Source organism: Phyllostomus discolor, chromosome 10 (assembly GCF_004126475.2).
Source record: "Phyllostomus discolor isolate MPI-MPIP mPhyDis1 chromosome 10, mPhyDis1.pri.v3, whole genome shotgun sequence".
Classification (NCBI taxonomy): domain Eukaryota; kingdom Metazoa; phylum Chordata; class Mammalia; order Chiroptera; family Phyllostomidae; genus Phyllostomus; species Phyllostomus discolor.
Genome location: NC_040912.2, coordinates 82,251,723 through 82,275,046, shown reverse-complemented (window position 1 = coordinate 82,275,046; position 23,324 = coordinate 82,251,723). Strand labels below are relative to the sequence as shown.

The following is a 23,324-nucleotide window of genomic DNA, read 5'->3' as shown; positions in this document are numbered from 1 at the left end:
CGTCAGTATTCGATAGGAAGCTTTGCTGGTACTGCATGTGAACAAAGGGCTGGAAGTGCCAGGGCAGAATCTAAGGAGTTGTGTAGGAGTAAACTGCCCAGCTTGAGGGAAGGGAGGGCCTTTTGACGCTTGTATAGAGCTGGATTTCTGGTTTACCAGACTGGGGGACATCTGTGCTATGCCTTTCTAGAAGGTTAACACGGTTTGAGACTTGCTGATGGGCGGGCAAGGTGTTCAATCTGGGAAGTAACCGATGTGGAGGAGAAAGGGTTTAAGGTGGAAATTAATAGATCTCGTATGACTCCGACTCTTCCTCTTCTTATTATTTAGTCTTGAGCCAATTACATGACCTCTCTCCACCTCAGTTAATAAATATGCAAATTAACTGAATTTGAACAAAAGCAATTTCTCAATTTCCTCAGTGTTCCAAAGGTCCCCAAAGTGCGTGCCACTGTCTCCAGGATGGTCAGGCCCTGTCCAGACCAGGTTTAGTTCTTCTGCATAAAGGCTCCCTGTGCCAGAGTGGCTAAGAGGTTGGCCTTTGCTGTTTGGCATACTTGATTTCGAATGCTGGCTACCACATCAGTGACGTGACATTAAGAAGATCATTGGACCTTCCAAGTCTCAGTGTCCTTTTCTACAAAGTGGAGATGAAAATGATATCTACCTCATAGAGCTGTTTTGAAGTTTAATAAGTTCATTAGAGAACCTTGCTCAGGGACTGGCACATAGAAATCAAGCAGTAGCTCACTCTTTTTGCCCATTAGAAACTCTACAAGAGCAGGAATTCTACCTTATCTATCTTAGTCCAGCTCATTTATCTTTTTATTTTGATTGCTTAGTATTTATTTATTTATCTATTTATTTATTTTTGTCCGGGAGAAAAAGCTGCTTTATTTTAATTTCATGCTTCAAATTCATACATAAGAAAGAAAGAGTACATACTTACAATGCATCAGCAGCTGCATGGTAGACCATGCAAAATGGAGGGGAGAACAAAAATTTCCCAAATAATCAAAATTGGAACTCTAGCTTATCAAGTTCTGTTATTTATATGTAATAATGTTCAATAAATGTACTGTTAAAGTACAATTTTTAAAAAAAATGTAAAACATGACTCATCAAAGTAAATTTTCTAAACTTGAGACAAAATTGTTTTAGGTCCTCGGGAGAACTAAAACTATAACCTTTAAAGTAGTCTTTTCAGCATTTGTTTCTCTGTAGGACAGAAATTTTCAAGTTAACCTGAGGCCTGCTAAATACTGCTCTAGTATGACATGGTGAGGATATCCAAGTTTGTTTTTGCCCTTTTCAAATTTAGAATAATTTTTCTAAATAGTTACAGTAAGGCTCAATCTTGGAAAAAGATTACACAGGAGTAAGATTCTAGTATATAAGTATTTTCTGCCTAAACATAAGTACTAGGTCCAGCCCTAATTATGTTTCATAATGCTTCATTAAGGGGGTTATAAGGGTATTTAGGGCAACACCACCAATTTCTAAGACGATACGATGGAGGGGAACTATTTAACTGGTGCTTACAAGGGCCATGCACCACATTAACGGTTTTTATACATATTTTACTCTGTAAACAGTCTTGTGAGACAGGTATTATTATCTCCATTTTGAAAATCCGGTAAATGAGTCTCAGTAATGTTAGATAATTTAATCAAGATTACAGAGCCAGCATGAGCCAGAACTGAAATTCAGTCTGGTTGTGAGTCCTGCATTGCCTCTAGTGCCCTGTGTTACATACCTGCCTACATTTTAAACTCTCTCAAACTGTGAAGTTGGTTTCCAGTTAAACACACAGATGAATGGCTCCAGTTTTGCTTATAGGACAGGGCGTGGACAAAATGGTCCGTTTCCCTGTAAGATCCTTGCCACTTTGAAACTCTCTGAGATAAGAGGTCTCTCTGGCCACTGGATTGAAATATGTATTTTTTTTAAAGAAACATAAAACCATTTGATTTTGCTCTTTAAAGCCACCTCCTCTCAGGTCGTCTTCCTTGTAACTTACCTATCTTTCTTATCACTCTTCTGGCCCCCAATATGTCTGTAGGTGGGCTGGATCCTTTCCATTCTGGACGAACTGCAGCTGAGCCCGCAGCCTCCCGTCGGAGTCCTTCCTCTGGGCACTGGGAACGACCTGGCTCGGACTCTCAACTGGGGTGGGGTAAGAGCCGCTCTCCCGGGGGCTCCCCATGCTGCCCAGCACCAGGGTCCCCCGGGCCACAGATGTCCTCAGGGAAGGGCAACGTGCCGCTATTGTGTAAGGAATAAGTTAGAGTCAGGAGCCAAGGTGCCCATGAGGCACAATTTTATCTGGTAACTTATAATCAGGTAGAGAAGGGAACATTTGGGATTTAAAAAAATTGGGGTCAGTACACAAGCCTGGGGCTTTCTGAGCTCTCCATGCAAAGACAGTGGGTGGGTTGTCCTCAAGTCTTCGTGTAAACCAGTCTCGCAGACTCGAATGGCTCCTGACCCTCAGCCCTGGCCAGGGCAGTAAATTGGATTTACAATCTTCACTTTGGGAAAGTTATAGCTTTTTTTTTGGATTTGGTTTCTCTGGTCAGTGTCATCCTGACTGTGGCTATACAGGTGACTGACTGTTCTTTCCACCATGGAGCCCATTTCAGACAAAGCTTGGTAGAGGCAGCTTACCTGTCACCAATGAGCCATTTTATTATTATCATTTCTTTTTTTTAATAACACTAAGGTAGTGAGAAGGCACAACGTGCTAACCTATGCAGCCCACCAGCTTTTTATCTGCTCATGTGAGACCATTGCCTGACCTGGGCTCCATGGAAATTATCTTTAGATATTAGAAGACATTAATTTGGCTTTGCGTGAAGAAATTACCCTCCCATAGGCCTCTTTTTAAAAGTATAAATGAGAAATACAGGGTGGGGCAAAAGTAGGTTGACAGTTGTGAGTATGCGAAACAGTTTATTCTTGTATTATTATTTCTTAATTATTGCATTGTTTTCTATACGAACAACTGTCACCCCGCTTTTGCCTCATCCTATAGTTATGTGAAGCAACTCATATATTATCAGTGTTAGTTCCTCTCACCCGAATCAGTGACTTGACGACCCTTAGTGACCGTGCGCTCAGTGGCGTGTGCTCAAGGCTCCCTGACAGGCTCTTCCTCAGTCAGACTTGCCTCGGGTCACGGAAGGAGTGGTGTCCTCCTGAAGGGTGCGGAGAGGTGAGCAAGATGAGGCATGGATAGGAGAAACTGCCTACCGGAGGCTGCTTTGAGTCCCTCTCCCCCTTCCCACGCATGCACTTGCTCTGTGTACCTCACAGGTTCCTCCAGGTGGAGGTCTAGAGGGGTCCTGTTTTCACTCTGATAAAAGCAGCCATCCCACATGGACCCGAAAACCTACCAGCAACTAGCGGTTCTCGGTGTCAGCAGAAATTATTCCTCAGCTCAGACCAGCTGGAGTTAGCACTTCTGTGCCCATTACCTGTGGCTGTTGTCTCAAGTTGTACGGTTCACTCTCCCAGGCTTGCTAATTGCAAAATAACTAGAGAGCTATAGCAGAGCGCTCTTCCTTCCACAGCAGACCTTCGGCTGTACCGTTCATCAGTCCAGACTCCAACGGGTGTGTTCTTTGATTCCTTAGGGCTACACCGATGAGCCTGTCTCCAAGATCCTTTGTCAAGTAGAAGATGGGACAATTGTCCAGCTAGACCGCTGGAACCTCCACGTGGAAAGGAACCCAGACTTGCCCCCAGAAGAACTTGAAGATGGCGTATGCAAGGTCAGAGAGCTCTTTCTTCCTCGGAAAGAAACCTGGGGGCATCTGCCGTGGGAAATACACTCAGGGCTGGAGAGTCATGCCCTGAGTTCTTCCTACAAGATAGCAGGATAGTGTTCAAGTTCATGGCTGCCACAGCTAGGTGTATAACGCTACCCAGTTACTCTGCTTCTAGAATCGGGCTTCTAGAGGTGTAGATTTCTACCTGCTTCTAGAGCTCTGGGAGCTGCTCTCTGCCCTCAGCTTTATACCGGGAAGACATGTATCCATGTTCTAATCTCTCAAGTTCATTTCAAACTCTTAACGTATGAGAAGATGAAATATGTATGTTCTGGACCATTAAGCACGTGGTTTTTCAAAAGAAGGATAAGCTTCTCAGATTTCTGGCCTGATATCAAATACCCTAAATGTTTAGGAAGTATTAACCAAGCCAGTTTCTTCGCTTGCTTGGAACTTGAAGATGCCTATGTAAATTTTTTTTTTTAGTGCTTTCCTTATAGCGAATGAGTTTTTATTTCAGCCCACGAGAAACCAAGGGACACAGTTATAAGTATGCTAGTATGGAGCTTCTGTGGAACATTTGGTTCTAAGTTCTGGCCTAAGTTCAGATACATTTGGTAGGTTGCCAAGGAGCCACTTCTTCCACATTACTTTCCCCTTTGTTTTCTATGACAGTGTTTTCAAACTGTTGTATGCATCAGAACCTCCAGGTGTGCTTGTTAAACAATGGGGAGGAGGAGGCCCAGTCCCAGAGACGTTCATGAAGTAAAATGCAAGGTCAAGGCCCAGGCATCTGTGCTTGAAACAGCATCACTGCCCTGGATTATGCCATTGATTCAGGCCAAGATCTCATGGGTGTTTCAGCTTTAACATAGATGGAGCCAGAGAGCATTTTCAACCAAACTGACCTCTATTTATTCACTAAAACATGTTTTGCCTTGTCTTCATGTTTTTTGTTTGTTTCCACCTAAACCACAACCCAGCGATTATAAGGTTTTTGGTAGATATCATGATTGCTCAATTGATCTTGAGTTCATAATGTCACAATGATGTTTAAATAGCCCTTACGCCTTGGGATACGATACTTCTTTCTAATGTATCGGACAGGAAACACTCAGAGTAAAAAGAAGTGCGCCATATGGAAACTTTAAGGTCCTTTTGCCACTAAACTTAGAGTGGTTAGGCCCTCAGTGGAAATCTATATTTAAGTCTCTTCCCAGCAGCTCAAGAAATGGAAAGACTTCTTGCCGCAGCCAGGGAACATTAATCCAGATAATTAAAGGCGTATGAAAATGGATTTTTGAAGGGATGTGTAGGAAATTGGGACCATTTTTCCTGGAAAATACGAATAAGAACGTAATAACAGACTAAATTGGGATATTTCTTACGGGACGGTGACCAGATGTCCCCCTGAGTTATCGGTGGAGGCTGAGGCACAGGTTAGAATTGTAGCCAAAGGAACATAAATGGTAGAGACGAACATAGCTGAGCTCTTGGCAGGATCCCTGGCCCTTGCTGTCATTATAGGGACTGGTATTTTGTTTAAGTGCAGGAACTGGACATTTTCAAATGGGAAGCCAGGAAAGTGAGACAGGATTTTGGCATTGTTCTGTGTGCTCAGTTTCTCTCGGTTCTCCAGTAAGTCGTAACCATTTCTACGGGCTGGCTGGACCACTGATCATTATAAGCTCTGGTCTAGGGCCTTCCATGGGCGGGGTGGGGGTTATTCTTTATTTCCATTAGAGGCCAAGGCAACCTACTTTCTTTCTTTCTGTATTAATATCTCTCTCCCGCTCTTCCTCTCATTTCATTTTTCTCTTCTTGGCACAAGGCTCGTTTCTGTTTTTCTCTTATTGGGGCCAGGCTGTCCCTCTCATCAAACAGAAACTCCTACTGGTCAAGGGGAGCGTGAAACCCTGTAATAAACTTCCTTGTGGAATCTTGAGTGTTAAACTTATTTCTAATAGAAGAGAAGTGCATTTCTATCTGGAGGGTCACCTGATCATCATTTGGAAATGTTATCTAAGCTGAGGTAAAATGACCTCTCTATTTCCTTTAATGTTTATCTTCCACTCTGAGTTGCAGGAGGGAAAGGGAAAGAATCACCATTTCCCTTCTAATATTTTCCGCCTGCCTTCTTAATGGTTCTAGCATTGAACTGCAGCCTTAAAATCGCATTAATTTTGCAGTTTTCATTCAGGATTTTAGGCTGCGTGGTTCTTTTACTTAGCTAGCAGCAGTGACAGCCAGTGACCCGGAGGATTCTGGGAAGGAAAGCTAAGGCTTGCCTTGCATCTCTCTCTCTCTCTGTGCATATTTCACAGTCACATTAACGACAGAGGCTTTGAAGACGGGAAAGGGGGTCAAGTGCATGGCAATGGAAGGAGAGCAGACTTTGGGTGGCAAGCACACAGTAGAGTTTGCAGATGTGTTGTAAAGTTGTACACCTGAAATCTGTAATAAAATTATTAACCAATGTTATCCCAATACATTTAACATAAAATACAAGGCCCAGCAGAAGTAATGCCTGCTTGAGTGTGGTTAGTAGGGTAATAATATGGGTGTAATAATCTATAGTTTTAATTTGAACATTTCACCCAAAATGTCATGTGGTGTGCTTGAGTGTGATATTGTTATGTTACAGAATGACATGCTTATGATTTTGTAATAAAAAGGTGGTGTTATTTGTGGCAGATTCTGTGTATAAGACTTGGTAGAGTAAATCTGAATAATGCTGATACATACATGTATATATACATACATATTTCTCTTCCCCTCTAGATTGAGAATAGCTGGATGTCTCTCACTGCCTTATTGCGTATATGACTTTTGCCAAAAATATTTTTTTTAGAAAATAGGTGAAGGGTAAACAAATTAAACATTCAGTTTAAGTTGCAATATTAATTTGCTGAGTATAATTCTCAGAAACAATGTATCCATTGATTAAGTAGGTCAGATGTGATCCTGACAACTGGATTTACTTTCTAAGTTTGAACAGTGAATCATGGTTCATAACTCTTGCAGACGTGCATGCCTTGGCTTTGTAAGATTCTCTTATTGCAGCATCCACGAGAATGGTTCTTGTTGAATAATTTGTATTTGCATTCGTTGTTTCCTATACTATTTAAAATTCTTAGGAGCATTATTTGACTTGAGCTCTGACTAATGAATTCATTGAAACATCCCCACTCCTTCCTGGTCAACGCCCTCTACCTGGAGCTGTGACTGACCCCTGCCTCAGGGAGAGCCTCAGAGACGGGTGTCTGGCCGTAACTTTATTTCTCTCTTTCTGCCTGGCTGGACACCGCCTTACCTCTCCCTTTGTTCATCGTTGCAGCTTCCTCTGAATGTTTTCAATAACTACTTCAGCCTTGGATTCGATGCCCACGTCACACTGGAGTTCCATGAATCCAGAGGTGAGGACGGCGTTCCGGCCCCGCCTCCCAGGGCGGAAGTTGCCCGCAGGTGTTTTGCATGTTTCCTTTTGTTTCCTGTCACTTACACGTTGGCAGTGTTGTTTGGTTGTGACCTCCATGAGGACCCTGGGAGACAGATAAGATTGGAACTCACCACAAATAGGACCCTGAGCCTTCATTGTTTAGAGTTTCAAAGATGGGAAGAGATAGGACCAGTTGTGTGCTCCAAACGGCTACTCTTTAAATTTGACCAGAAGGTCTGAAGTTGGTGAGCTACTAGGGAGTAAGAAAGATGCTTCCACTAAAGTCATCAGGACATGCATAGCTTCTCAGTCCATCAGTTCCAGTGCACCCTCCATAACCAGAGCCGCTGAAACCTGGTAGCGAAGCACAGAGGCCCTGCCTGTGTGCATCGGAGAGACAATAGGTAGAACTATAGAGGCCTATGGGTGGTTTGGGTTGAAAGAAAAGGGTCTGATGGTGTTTGGATTAGGTCCAGAACGTGCTGGAAATCCTCCGTGGATGAGATAGAAGGGTGAATGAGGCGGACTGGTAATTTCAAGCAGCAACACAGAGATGGAGTCAGGAATGGCAGAGCAAAACAGCTTTTGAAAGAGAAATAAGATGAACTAATGCAGTGGATAAGTATGTCGTCAACACTTTGTCATGTCATTCAGAACTGAGAAAGTGGAGGGTTTTGCCTTGTGCTCTGTAACACCAGTCTCTCCTGGTTTCTCTTAATCCCTCTGTTTCTCTCTTGGGCTCTTTCCTTGCCAATGTAACCATTATACACACCTCTGTCTCTGCCTGTGTCTGCTGCGGTGTCTGTCTCAGCCCTCTGTGAACGTGTTCACATGGAACCAGAAGACTGCCAGGCAGCGTGGTGGAAAGAATATGTGAGATGAAAGTCACAAACAAGGGATTATCTTACTTAGTTTCCTCCTCGTGCTTGCAAGGACGAAAGTGGTTTTAACTAATAGAATTTGAAAAACAGGGAAAGAAAAGCTAGACTGTAAATGTTCAGATTCCAGTAGTAATGCAGACAAAATTCTGATAATGCTCTTATGCACTAAATGGTCAAGAGTGGAGCTATAGAATTCAGGCTGCTAGGATATGAACTGTAAGCGAAGTCCGAACCTGTCATTTTCTTCATGAATTCAGCAATTTTGGTAGACTCGTCCTTCCTGGAGTTATGAGGGTTCGAGGGTCAAATGCTGTGCCAGTTGAAAGCAATACCGTTCAAGAGACAGCCGTAGTTTGAGGTTTGTCTCTGATTAGCCAGAAAATCACAGATAGAAAGGTTGGTTGGTAACAGAACCACAAACATCACATACCCAAATCAGAAGCTCCACCACCCTCCCCATCTGCCTGCAACAGATAATTCTTGGATGTCAGGTAGTAGGAGGGTTCTTCAGCTGGGGCCACCATTTATAACCTGCTGCCCTTCCTCTATCTGAGGAGAGTTAATTTGGAAAAGTAAATGGAGACTCCTTTCTCCATTTCTTACCCCATTCTTCCTCTCATTTTCTTCAGGAGACCCTCCATGGGGGCTTCCTAGTGAAATTCTTAATTTCTTCACTTCTCAAGTAATTTAATTCACTAATGCATGAAACTCCCCGAACAGACATTCTGGCATGAGAAGGGGCCTAAATGAGTATGTGGCCAACAATGAGCTCATTCGAGGGAACTTAATCTTTGATCTAATTAATCTGAAAGTTGTCCTGATACATTTCCTTGTACTGGGAGGATATTGCTGTGCCTCGGAGTGAGAAGGGAGCAGAGAGAGACCTCCAGGTGGAAGGACCAGGAGTAGAAGAGAATTCTTGTGGGAAAGTGATTTTTTTCTTTTAGTTTAAGCCATGGGACGATTTCATGTTAGAGAGGAATGTGCAGATTGTGGTGTGTTTGTATGTAGATGTAGTTTTCAATGTGTGTGATTATAGAGCTATTAATTACAAGATGCCGCACATTAAGTTTGAATAGTTTATTGCTGAGGCTTAGTGTGAGTGCTTTCCTGCAATATGAAGTGGATTTGCAAACATTTGCCTTGCAGGTAAGCCAGACCGCTTCAGGCAGACTAGCCGGTGATGAGCTGATAAGGGAGAATTCATGTTACCTAAGAGTAATAGCTACAATATTCATGAAGATGATACACAGATGGTACAAAATAAATATCCACAAAATACCGCAATCAGGTTTGACTGGTATGCCAGACCGGGGATGCAAACTTCTTCATATCTATTAATCTGTTCTTTTTTGCATTACATAAAATCATTATTTATTATAAAAGCATAACTTCTCAAGCTAATAGTCCTTTTTTAAAACTGTTTTTTGGTGACTTAGATTTTTTTCCATACACTTACCTGGATGTGGTCAAGAAATCTCAAGCTCAGCTGCAGAAGGAAAAGAAAAACAGCAAGGCCACATTTTCAGTAAGGGGTGAATTCACTTGTTTTTGTTGGTAGTGAGTGGCTGTTCTCCAGCCAAAAACCTCATAGCTGCGACTTCAAACTGTTCTCAAACACGGCCACTCACAGCGTGAGACTTCATGATAAAGCTTGTATTGTTTGTGTAAAATACTTGGAGTTTGACTCAAAGCCTCGTGAGAGCTATTGTAAAAATGCTTGAATAGAATAACCTATTGGGAATCGGTCAGAAAAAATAGTGCTTTAAACTGGGAATCATGCCAATCAGTCTACATGAAACTGGAAATAGATGCAAGTCTCACTGAGGCAGAATTTTCAAAAATTTAAGTGTAGAAACAGTTTTTGGCATCGTTGGAAAATAGCGCATCAAACTGATACGGGGCAGATGCAGGTTTTAGCGTTACTACATATATTATATTTCTTCTAGAAGGGACGAAGAAAGTGACATTTATTTTGAGACAGTTTATTGGTGGCATTACTGTATAAATCCATACTTTTAGAATGACCTGTAGAAAATCAAATAAGGAGATAATGTAGTCTTAACATTTTGATTGACTTTGCATAAAGAGTGCAAACATTTGAATAACTTGGGTTTATATATTTGATCAGAAAGAGGGCAAACTTTATTTGCTTGCAAAAGAGATGCTTTCTTGGTCTTCTCAAAGTGGCTACACCATGCATGGTTCACTCGTTGCTGCCTGGGTACCAAAAAGTGCAATCATTTGAACAGAATTTGGAGATGTCATAGGATTCGTCACTTAATTGTCAGTTGTTAATTGTGAGTCTTGCCCAGTACTGTAGTCATTTTTGCATTATGACAGTGCTTGGGGACATACATTGAAAACATTTCACCCTATTAATCTGTAGAGATGTTAACAATAATTATGGTTATCAGGTGGCAAAGTTAAGTCTCACTCTGCCAGCTATATGAAGTAGATTGTCATTTTTTCTTGAACATGAAAGATATTAAACGCATCAAACTTTTAGTCTGAGATTGGAGGTTTAAATTTTTCTGCCTCATTGACATTATTATCCAGAGGAGTCGAGCCTTCTGCTACAAGGTCAAGGACAGATAATTATGTATGACTCTCGAGGAGGCAGTATTTAAATTTGATTTAGGATTTACTATTTTCACTGAATATGCAGAGACATGCAGACCTGCGTGTTTCAAAGGATTATGAATGTTTCATGACTTGCGTAGAGGACTGGCAGATTGCTTCAAAAACGTGCTGTTTGTGGCGGCGTGCCCAATTTCATTGTTGCCATCACCGCGAGGGCCTCACTTGCAGGCTCTTGTCCAGGCACGAAGGCCCAAGCACAGTTTGCCCTTGGGAAGCTCTGATGATCTGAGCTTCTCTGTCTGTAACCTTCTTTTCCATCCCGAACCTCTGCATGGCACCTACTTATCACTCAAGATTCAAGTGTACCTGCCGCCTCTGGAGCACATTTCAGATCGCTCCCTTTCTGTGCAACACCCACTTCCTCTCGCGCACTTGTCTTTCTATAGCATTTAAGAGTGATGTTTTCCTTTTCATCTTCAGACCCGACTCACCCATTCTAAGTTCCATGAGGCTCACCACCATGTCCTATTTGTTTACTTGTTTACTTGCCTATTTACCTATTTTCATTTTTGAAAGAATACAGTTTATTTCTGAATATAATAAACTCTTAATTATCTTTTGCTTAATTTATTTGAATTACGCTATTCTTCCATTAGAACAAATGATTGTGAATTGATTCCATGCACACATGTATTCTCTATAACAAATACACCAGTATTACTTAGTCTGTTCTAAAATAATTTAACCCATTTCTTTTAGTTTTTTTTTCAATTACAATTCACATTCGATATTATTTTGTGTGAGTTTCAGGTGTATAGCAGAGAGGCCCCTGTGCCAAGTCCCGTGACTGTCTCAATAAGTGTCTGTTACAGGGATGGAATTTTAATTCGGGGATAGGCCCCCTATATAAAAGGTAAATAGCACTAGAAAAGCGTAAATGGTAAGGGCAAGGTTAGTAGTACAGGCAGTAAGTAACACAGGAGGTCAGTGGGACTGCTGTCTGTTGGGGGAAAGAGTCAGAGGGAAATTTCCGGAAAGGACAGAGAAGGGGAGAGATACAGGAGGAGCGTGATGCAGGCACGGAGTGAGCGGGTGAGGAGGCTATTTCAGACCGGACGGTACGGAGGGGTGGTGAGCATGTGAGGAAGATGGGTTAGCTGACCAGTTATTACATAATGGAAGATTTTTTGTGGGGGTGCTAGAAAAGTAAAGATAATGTTGGTAAAAATATATCTGTCCTGAATGGGCAATGATGTCAAAAGAACAGATTTTTTTTTTAAATATAGACAATTTAAATTGAAGATGGCAATGTTACCATAGGCATTTGTGTATGCATAACTGAAGTCTTAAGAGTGGGTAAGAGTATAGAAGATGTGTGAGTTATTTAGGGTTCAAATTGCTTATTGATTTTTATACATGTAGTATTGAACTTATATTTATGAATAACTTCCTAATCTGCAGGACCAATTACAGACAAAGCAAGGCTTAGGATCCCGTTCTGAGGGCACGCGTATTTTTGTGTTGCGCAGGAGGATGGGATGAATATGTGAAGTCAATGGAACGGACGGTACCCAGAGCCTCATCACCATTATAAATGAATTACATCCAGAGCCAAATCATTTGGATGATTTAGATGATGGGGTTTGGGAAGTTGGAGCTAATGAGATTTAGATGAGATTTTTGCATTTTGAATTGACGACATAATGGGATGGGACCTTTGGGGGCCTTGAAGGGAGAAGATGTACGTTTTGTGCGGGAAGGATGTGAATCACGGGGGCAGGGGGCAGATGAGGGCAGGTAGAATTTTGACCTCCACGACTGTTGCCATTTGGGTCATGGTCATCGGTTGTGTTATTTCACAGGGCAAAAAAGACTTTGTTAATGTTATTAAGGTTAATCATTAGCTGACCTTCAGATAGAAAGATAATTCTGGATTATCTGAGTGGGCCCTGTATAATAACATGAGCCCTTGAAAGCAAAGGTGGAAGGTGGAACAGGAAGTCCGAGCTCTGAGGCGGAAGGGGAAGGCGGATAGATTCAGAGTGTGAGGGGGACTCGGTGGGCCATTGCTGGCTTTGACAACGCAGGGGTCATGCATAAGCCGGCAAGTGCAAGAGGCCTCTGGAAGTGGAGAGTAGACTCTAGCCAGCGGCCAGCAAGGAGCAAGAACTTCATTCCTACAGCAGCAAGGACATAGGTTTTGTCAACAGCCTGAATGAGCTTCCAAGTGAATCTACCCTGGAGCCACTCAGTAAAAGCTCCGTAGACTGATACCTTGATCTTGGCCCAGTAGGACCCTAAGCAGAGGACCCAGAAGAAACCAGCCCAGACTTTGGGCCTAGAGAAGTGTAAGAAAGTCAATCAATATATTAAGCTGCCAAGTTTGCAGGAGTAGAAAATTAATATGGTTAACGTTGCTGTCCAGCCAGATGGTGACTAGGTTAATGGCACAGACATACACAGTGTGTGTTTGGGTCTTGCTATCTCATACCCTCTTGGGAAGAGGAGGCTGAGAAATCTAGCAACTGTAGCCACAAGCCATGGACACTTCCACTACTGGGGTCTTGGGGTACTTTGAGGATTATTGGCCTTTCTTGAGTGTGGACTTTCATGGTTTACTTCATACCAATTAACAGACAACTTCCTTAAGGAGCTCTTACACTTTCTTACTGGCCTTTCCCCCGCTCTGTATGGCCCTTTTCCTGATGTAGTTGGAAGTCCTCATTCCTTGGTTCCCCTCAAAGTCATATCAATACTTATACATACACATAGACATGTTCAGCCACTCAACCCCTTCCTTTCAATACCCAGACAGTGGACACTGCTGTTGGTGGGCTTTTCCTTTCTTTCTGATGGCCTGGCTTCTGCAGGGAGTGGCCCAGCTCTCACACTAGCGAACATCTCCCTCAGCTCCAGCCAGCCTTGTTCCAAGTCTAATGTGTGCTCGGAATGAGGTAGATGTAAACATGGGGAAAAAGTCGAATCACCACGCAGGCTCACTCTGGGAGTCAATAGTATAATGTGTAGGGTGGAGCAGAGAGAATAATAGAATTTACCTCACACCTTTTCCTAACCTCAAGGCCAACTCCCCTGTCTCTTTATTTTACATCTTTCTGATACCTCCATGAATGCTAGTGTCTTGATATATGTCTACTTTTTTAAAAAGATTTTATTTATTTATTTTTAGAGAGGGAATGGAGGGAGATAGAGAGAGAGAGAGAGAAACATCAATGTGCGGTTGCTGGGGGTCATGGCCTGCAACCCAGGCATGTACCCTGATTGGGAATCGAACCTGTGACACTTTGGTTTGCAGCCCGCGCTCAATTTGCTGAGCTATGCCAGCCAGGGATATATGTCTACTTTTTAGAATTTTATTTAATCAACTTTTATCCAGTTAAATTACATCTGAGATGACTGTTTTCATCAACTGTGTAAGTAAAAGCACCATAAACTCAATTTATTTCTTAAATCTGGTCTTTTGGGGTCTTACAGCACATTTTCCATCTCTTGAGAGAGAGAAAAAAAACTATTTCTTTAAAGAAAAAATGCTTTTCAGTTCTTCAAGGCTCATAGGCAAACCTCATGAGGATGTGGGTATTTTCCAAACCACACATTATAAAAAAAGTAAATGTTAATAGCTGGTATATGATTCATTTAATAGCTTTGGACATCAGTGCCCTGAAAAAGTTCTGGGCCAGAACTGTGGGTATCATTTTCCATTTCTCATTAAAACTTGCTCAATAGCTGGATCTGATTGTGCTTAAAATGAGAGCCTATATGTACCTATGATAAATTGCACAGCAACAAAAATTCTCATTTTGCCTCTGATTCCATCAGGCAAGAGTTAAGACAACTGAAAGTGGTACCCAACAAATCTGGATCAAGGAAAGCTTAAAAACAACCTGTCATTCAGCAGCCAAGTTTATCCTGAAGAAGGTCCAGACCATCCAAATGGGCAGCTCTCAGACCAACAATGGGGGTCCAGAAGTGGAGTGCATAGTATCACTTCTATCCTCTGTTTGTTTACTACATCCTATGAATTAACCTTTTCCCTTTGGTATTATTTGGTTTAAGGGTCATAGGGCTTAGTTTGGTAGAAGAGAGTGAATGATTAAGGAGAGGTTTGAAGTACAGGAACTTTGACTAGATGGAAGTAACTGTCAAAAATCAATCCATAAAAATACTATCTTTTTTTTTTGTTTGCAAACCCCAACCTAGTTTCTATGTCTTATGCTAATATTATATTGTCATAATCCTGAAAATCATCTCATAATAATTGTCCTGAATTATTTCCTGAGATTTTGGAGCTTTGATTCAACCCAGTCTTAGTGAGTGAACGCTTTGCTACATTTCTTCAGCCAGACAGCAGCTTTTGGGATTTGCCGTTCAAAAATAGGGTTGGGACTTGGAGTTTCAGCTCGTCAGCCAGTCTAACGAGAAGGGACTTCAAGAAAAAGACCTAACTCTTAAGAAAGGGATTGATAAGCATACTGAATAAAATAGCAGAAGGCAAAAACATGGGCAGCAGGTGCCTTTGGAATGTCTTGGAATTTTATTAGAAAGCATGTAAGGAAGTAATATTTCATTTAAATATTTTATAAATCCCTTGAATTCATGGGAGGATTCCCTGATGCAGACTCCTGTTTACTCTTTCTGTGGCCCTCAACGTATATCACATTTAGGAGCAAGCTCAAAATCAAACCATTTTTCAGCCAGAGCCCTTGATGTCAAATATGAAAGCAAATTGTCCATTAAATTTTATCCGAATTTTCCATATTTAATTACATTTGAAACCATAGTTTAGGGAAGCCGTGGCCTACAGAGGTCAAAGCAGACAAACACCGCTCCACCTTCTGCCCCTTCCCCCTACCGTTCCCACCCTGCATCCCTGCCGACCCTCTATTCTGAGTAGAGTCCAGGGTGTTTCAACCTCGACTGTGCATGGGAATCACCCGGGGAGCTTGCTAAACCCCAGATTCCCAGACCTCTCACCCCAAACATTCTGATTCCATGCATCTGGGGGCGATCCTGATCCGTTACATTTTTAACCTTCTCCCAGTTGCTGCTGATGCTGCCATTTGTGGCTGCATGTTGTAGCGCTGGACCCCGATGACCGCTGCCTGTGGCTAACAGGCAGATGAAAATGAAGCTGCTGGGTCTGTTGGGTCTGTGTGGGGGGAGGAAGGAGGGATGCTGGCCCCAGTCGCTCCCTTTACTGAGGTCTCCATAATGGAACTACCCTCTCCCTTCCACAGAGGCAAATCCAGAGAAGTTCAACAGTCGTTTTCGAAATAAAATGTTCTATGCAGGGGTAAGTATATGTTTTACTTTATAGTTGTTACATAGTATTTAATGCTAATTCACTCTTGGTACTATAGATGCTAATGATACTGAAAATAATTTTGTATGCATCTCAGATGTTTACATGTAGGTCTGTGTATGGTTAATGTGTAATGTCTTGGCATAAGAAGAAAAGTAAGGATGTGTGTCTTGAGTTAGTTGGCAGAGAGAGCTAGTGTCCCTCATCTTTGAACTTGAGAGTCCTGAGGCTCCCCGTTATACCAAGGGGGTGACATCCAACAAGTGATGGGAAAAACAAGGATCAAAGCCAGCCTGGGGAACAGGAAGTCAGGAAAACCGAAAAGTGCGTGGAAAGTCTTGGGTAAGGATGCAGTTGTCACAGGGGTGTGTAGGCACCAGTGCTTGGTGAGAAATGGGCCGAGAATGGGGAGTCTTTCATGGAAGCAGATATGAGACCAAAGGCGGCCACATCTTTTTTTCCTCCTCCTGCTGAAGCACATCCCAGAGGGTGAATGGCCAGAAAGAAAAATGCCTCCCAGATATTGCTATAAAAATAAGTGTGATTTAAATTTATACCACTGGACAGAGGAAATGGAAATAAAGCAGTGGGGAGCGAGACATTCTCAGGGACAGCACCCAGTGCAGCAGTAGGAAGGTCGGGGAAGGGAGTCGAAATATATTTTCAAGCCGACCCTTGGACTTATCCACTTTTCTACTCTCCTACTGTGATCTTACATTTTATTATTATAGGTTATAGTTTGAACACAAAAAGATTTCAACCTGACAGCCACCGTAGTACTTGAGTTTGGATTCAGCATGTTATATTTTTGTATAATTTCGCGTCATTAGGAACTATAGAATACAAAGCAAGGATTTGGCATAACCATGTAATCAAGATTTTTTTTCTTTATTTCCTTGTGGTTTAGGCAGCTTTTTCTGATTTCCTACAGAGAAGCTCTAGAGACCTATCCAAACACGTTAAAGTTGTTGTAAGTATTGGATGTGCTGACTCATTTCATTTGAATATCAGTATGTGTGCCCCCCAAATTGAACCCCAAATACCAGTTTGCCGACTTAGATTAATCAGTGGGCTGCGCACAACTGCAGAGACCATTCGGGGTCATTCATTCAACCAGCATTTATTCACGAGCGTTTAACTCGGTGACACACACTGTCTTACTTGCTGGGGAAGAAGGTAAATCAGATGACTCAGTCCACTCCTGAATTACCTCGCAGCTCAGCCTGAAGAACAACACCGTAAATGCCGTCATTGCACTGTGCATCTGATACGGTGATGGCACAAAGGCAAAGTGAGAGCCCACCACGGTGGGGTCAAGAGAAACCTTCAGTGAAGAAACCATGCTGAGCTGGGTCTTCAAGTGGAAGGAGATGCTGACCAAACAAATGTCTTTATTCCTGGATTGTCAGAGGCATTTCCTTTTTAGAGAAGTGCTTTGATTATATTATTTTGGATGACTCACTGTCTAATCCACTGAATGGATTATTTATTTATTATTTATTTTAATTATTGTTATTTTTTGGTGCTGTTTCTTCCTGGGTTGCTGTTCCTGGTTTTGGACACACACTGATTGGAGGCAAGGGAGAGGGGACGTTGTCTTCTCTCTAGGAGATGTATTTCAAAATAGCATAGTTGTTAAGGAAGACAGGAAATGTTTTCTTGTAGTAATCAAGCTAAAAGAAGGCATGAACGTGACTTTGTACATACTTGTGTAAGTGAAGGAAAAAAAGAAAATAATAGATGGGGAGGAAGGTGTGGAAATAGAACAATGCTGGAATTTAGCCGAGCATAGATGAAGAATAGAACATGACCCCGGCTGGTGTGGCCCAGTTGGTGGAAGCATCTCCCATTCACCAAAAGGGTGTGGGTTCAGTTCCTGGTCAGGGTGCATGCGGAAGGCAACAAATCCATGTTTCTCTCTCACATCTCTCTCTTTCTCTCTCTCCCTTCTTCCCCCGCCCCCCCCCCAAAAAAAAAAAAACAATGAAAAAATGCCCTCAGGTTAGGATAACGAAAATAGAATATGTGACAAGAGGAGACAGAATAAAAGATATCCATGAGAATACAGAAAAATGTATGAGCTAAGCTAATGGATATTCAGAGGAAATGCACAGGAGCATGAGAGGATGCAGATTGGTAAATTTATAATCAGCAATAAAACACACACGAGACACGAATCTGTGAAATCAGTGGAGACCAGAGACCAGCCTCTGCCTTTATTAGCGCTAGTGCTGCAGCCCTTGGCACTGCCGTCAGATGTGTCACTTCTCATTTCAGTGGCAATGAAAACCAAGTGTCTCTGAGTAGTAGTGACTCTTGAAAACTAACTATTGCCTTCTTAAAGCTAGACACAAGAAAGACACATGGCCCATGGACCTCTGAGCATCTTTATTTTGGTCAAATTATGGTTATTAAATTTAAATAATAGCAACCTGACTCCAAGCTTCCCTTGTTTCTTCAGCTGCCTACAAGCCTGCCAGGAATGAACTTTTCTGTTCTTTCCATGATTTGTCACATGTAGAGGAAGAGCAGCAACACCCGCCCAGAGAGCCACCGAGAGGTGGGCGGTGGCCCTATTGAATGGCGGTCCCCGTTCAAGTCGGCGGCATTGAAATTACACTCTGTACCTCCCAACCTACAGAGTGCTGCTCCCCCTCTGGCAGTCCTCTCGCTGATAAATGTTTCATGCATGGACGGGCTGTGTAGCTTGGATTAAAAGGTGCAGAGAAGCCAACATGGCAGCCAAATAGCTAAAAAAGGTTTAACCTCAGTCAGTACGTGTAATATTTCAGGTGGATTGCTCTATGTAATCATATCCTTTTTTACAAGGAGAAAAACCATCAGAAAGTAAGTCTGGACATTTGGAATTTAGTCGTGGGTCTACCTGCATGAGGTATATGACTTTGGGGAAATCATTGAACCTTCCAAAAAAGTTTACTGCCTTCATTTAAAACAGGCATAACAAGACATGTTTTTGAAGCAACGATTACTGACCATGGTGCTGTGGCACAGACGGACACAAGGATATTTCTACAATGACATCACTGTATGTTTTCTAGAGTGTGAGATAGGAAGGCTGGAAAGTTAGCTAGAGCATTGAGATGTACGTAACACAACAGAGCACCTTACTTTGCCAAGGCTGAAGTCAATGTTTTTGAGGTCATAGATAAAGATCTCTCACGTAGATGTAAAACGTGGGTATGGACGTTACACTGAAGAGAAGAGGACGGTAACACAAACCTACGTACAGCGTGGTCTGCCCTACTTCTGTGTTTTCTTCTTATTGTATTGACATCAGTACGTGAGCTTCTGCACAGCAAAATATTTCGCATGTAGGTCTTTTCCTTTTATGTGAAGTAAGGAAAAAGTTGAAAATTGCAGCTCTAAAGAGTTGTAAAGTTTAAATGCAGGAAAATGTAACAAAACTGTGTAAAACACGGTGCATTGTAAGGCGTCCAATCCTCAAAGAAGTTGATGACTTCCCAGAATCATGGATATGTTTCCCAGGAGAAAAAAGTTGAAAATTTAAAAAGTTATTTGTTTTAAATGCAATAATGTTAATTACAGGGGTTTTTTTTCCTGGAAGGCAGAAATACTACTTTGCATGCTATGAATGTATCACATTCTATTTTTTTTTTAAGTTTGAGCTGCTCACAACACTCAGTGTGGATAGTTAAGATGCCTACATTTCTTCGTCATTGGCGTAGTCATCCATCAACTCATTTCCAGTCCTCAAATAAATTGGAGACTTCACGTTTGCTTAGTATGCAAGAATATTGTAAAAATACCCCAGTCAACGTCTACAGTATGATTCCTGCTAAGTAACATTTTAAAATACTTTATGCAGGGCTATAAGATTTCCTGGAAGCACATTTTGGGAATGCTCGGGAACATTCAGCTGCCGTGAGGTCGGCAGGAAAAGGAGGTCCCCTGACTGTCTGCCGGCAGAATCACTGTTCTTCAACGGAAACTCCTCCTAAGGAGATTTTTTAAAATTTGCACAGAGGTTGACATGTTTCCCTGCTCTCTCTGCAGGAGAAGATAATGGGGAGAATTTGGTGATGGGGGTGTGAAGGGAGTGAATATAAAAGCAGGCTTTATGCCTTTGACACTGAGACATCTATAGTCTTGACTGTAGATTCCTTCTTTTGATTTTTGTTACCGGCAGTAAGTGAGAAGGGGAAAGGAAAGTGTGTGTGTTTTTTAAAGATTTTATTTATTTATTTTTAGAGAGGGAAGGGAGGGAGAAAGAGAGAGAGAGAGAAACATCAATGTGCGGTCGCTGGGGGTCATGGCCTGCAACCCAGGCATGCACCCTGACTGGGAATCGAACCTGCGACACTTTGGTTCACAGCCCGCGCTCAATCCACTGAGCTACACCAGCCAGGGCGCGTTTTTTTTTGTTTGTTTTGTTTTGTTTTGTTTTAGTAGTCAGAGGATAATCTTGAGGAAAGCGCTAGAGATGAGGGAAGCCACACAGAAAGGTTTGAGGGCTAAGCCAGCCTGTGGCCCTCGAGACCCAGGGTCAAGTTCAGAGTCCGGGAAAGCAGGTGATCTCAGAAGACCAGTCAAAATGTGTAAGAGGTTAACTTTATAAGAGCAAATTGCTAATAGAGATAATGCTTATTTATAATAGGGTTTGAAAAGCTTGCAGTATATATTCCTTTAAACAGTTTTCAACATGTTTAACTTTTTCAAAATAAAAAATTAATCTCAAAAACCAAACAGAGCAAATCATTATACTCATGACTGTTGTTTGAATCAGAAACCTGTGCTAGGGGTCGCCGTCCCAACTTGAGGCATGGTTCTTTTTAGTATTTTAAGCATTTCTAAATCTTTTAATGTTAGTACTACAAGCCTAAATATCTAATAATAACCTAAGGTGAAGAATGATGGTACTTCCTGGGACTGGTAAAGCTATAGCCAGAATAAATTTTCAATTGTGATAGTAATGGGCATTAACTTAAGCTGAGGCGGGGGGGGGGGGGATGCCAAGGGGAAGAACTTGGTATATACTGTTGTCCACCCATTATCTCCGGTCATTGTTTTAGACTTGTGCTTACTTCAAAACCTTTGTTTTTTTCCTGCTTTGATTGTTTCAGTGTGATGGAACAGATCTCACCCCAAAGATTCAGGAATTGAAGTTCCAGTGTATAGTATTTTTAAATATACCCAGGTAAGCTCTGTTCATCTTGTTTCTTTGGTTTGATGTGAACTCTGTTTGACTTGAGGTTATCTGTTTTCATTATAGAACATTTCCAGGTACAAACAAGGCAAATCCTTTATATCAATGGCTTAGTAGAGATTTTCCAGGTCTGAGAATTATGTTCTCATGCTTGGTTTATTTAATATTCTCTGTAGTAGGTGGTTTTTATTATTTGGAATTTTTAAAATACGATATAGCATGCATGGTCTACACTTATCCATCCTTAAGTACCCCATGCACCCCTCTGGACAAGAACATTTTAATTGAATTCTCAAATTACTGATCCCCCAACCCCCAAACATGATAGACTTGAATCAATTCCTGTCCTCAGTTTCCTGAAGGCTGTTAGGAAACCATGCAGCCTGATTTTACTATGGAATTCACTCAAAATCATTGCCAGACGATTGCTTGGAAAAAATAGGATCAATTAGAGTAGGATTTCCTAGCTAGGGTGTCAGCTCTCTCGGTATTATTACATACCTCGGGAGAAAGGGGTATTGAAGATTAACGCAGTCTCAGAATAAGCACATTCTCTCTGTGGCATGAAATCTGAGTCCAGGCTCCCAAGCCAAGATTCTGGAAGGGATGGCTCTGTGACCCTCTGTTATTTGCAAACCAGATAACTCAGGCACAAACTTTGCAAATAAGTTCTGTTTAGATGGAATTTAATGAAAAATGAGAATTGTACGTAAATCTATGGCTAGGAAAAGCCTCTTAGAGCCTCCTGATTACTTTCAGCAGTGCTCAGGGTAGTTACTCTGATCCTACTCCAGAAGCATTTTCGTCTTAGTTGTTTAAGCAGGAGACCTCAAGTCTCAGGGAACATGAACTTCCTTTGATTTTCTTCCTCCTTTCTTTACATATCTTATTCATCTTGCTCCTTTCCCTAACCCCCTCTAAATTCCTGTTCCTCTACTTTTCCAATTTTCTTGATTTTCCCTTCCCTTTCTAACATTGCCTCTTTCTGAATCCCTTCTTCACTCTTCCTTTCTTCTTCAGTTACCTTTTCCTTTGTGCTGTGGGTGCTGCTTCTCTTAGTTATATAGCATTCACTGCTTGCCCAGCCAGTGCTCTCTCCTTTGAATACTGGCTGGCATGCCTCTGTCCTCCTCCAAGACCAAATTCTGAAGCTGACCATTGATGACGCATGGCCCATCATGGAAAGCTGACGTACATGAACCAGAGGGGGATGCGTTGATAAACAATGAATTAAGAGACAGTTGGGCACCAGGGAATGCTTCTGCTGTAACATCATGGCTTGTTTTCACAGACTGACGTTTTGGAGATGATGATGAGTCCATTTCCTTTTTCTTTGGAAGGCGTGCACCCCAAACAGAAAACTGTTCTCATGTGAAATAAACCTTCGAACTAACTATAAGCTAATCTCTAATGATCATTGTGAGAGGAGTTGAATAAATTTAATTCCGTTCTTAATTTTATGCTGCAGATATTGTGCTGGCACAATGCCCTGGGGGAACCCCGGGGATCACCATGATTTTGAACCTCAGCGCCACGACGACGGTTATATTGAAGTCATTGGATTCACCATGGCGTCTTTGGTGAGCGATGCAGCTCTTTTAGTAAAACAAAATGTATTTTAGCCACAGTTAGAGTTTTTCCCCTTCACGTGACTTTGGCATAATGTCTCTCCTGCCTTATCAATGTACAGTCTTAATGCAATGTAGAGGTGCGTGCAGAAAACAATAGCAAAAACTAACACTTTATGCCACCAAGAATATTGACGCATATTTATTTGAGCTTCAAAAAGAAATATTCTTTGTTAATTTTCCTGATTAATTTTCTACCAGAATTAAAATGCAAAATGTTCACATTAATTAAAAAGCATATGCCACAGACAAATCCTGGCATGGTGCCCAAACCTTGCCATTTGATATTTTTAGGTGAACAAGAAAGTGGTCATTTGCATTTATCTTCAAAGTTGTCTTTTTAAGCATAAGACTGTGCCTCCATTATCACACAATTCCTGAATATAGAATGACATCATTTTTGTGACATTAATGAATATTCACTTTTCACAGTATTGAGATCACCTCATATTTCCATTTTGTTTGCTTGCATAAAAAGTCAATGTGTATAGTGTAAGTGGAATTTCAAGCAGGTTTTA

At 41.8% G+C, this 23,324-nt stretch overlaps 1 protein-coding gene across 4 annotated transcripts in view; it reads left to right on the top strand.

The window, feature by feature from the left end:
- DGKI (diacylglycerol kinase iota) overlaps nt 1-23,324 on the top strand; it is a 400,657-nt gene that overhangs the window by 223,756 nt on the left and 153,577 nt on the right. For all 4 annotated transcript variants that reach the window (XM_036010940.1, XM_036010942.1, XM_028525751.2 and 1 more), the window contains exons 13-19: nt 2,063-2,176; nt 3,636-3,773; nt 7,108-7,186; nt 15,929-15,984; nt 16,901-16,963; nt 21,096-21,169; nt 22,647-22,758. In XM_036010940.1, the coding sequence (XP_035866833.1) occupies nt 2,063-2,176; nt 3,636-3,773; nt 7,108-7,186; nt 15,929-15,984; nt 16,901-16,963; nt 21,096-21,169; nt 22,647-22,758 (636 nt within the window). The remainder of the gene's footprint in view (nt 1-2,062; nt 2,177-3,635; nt 3,774-7,107; nt 7,187-15,928; nt 15,985-16,900; nt 16,964-21,095; nt 21,170-22,646; nt 22,759-23,324) is intronic.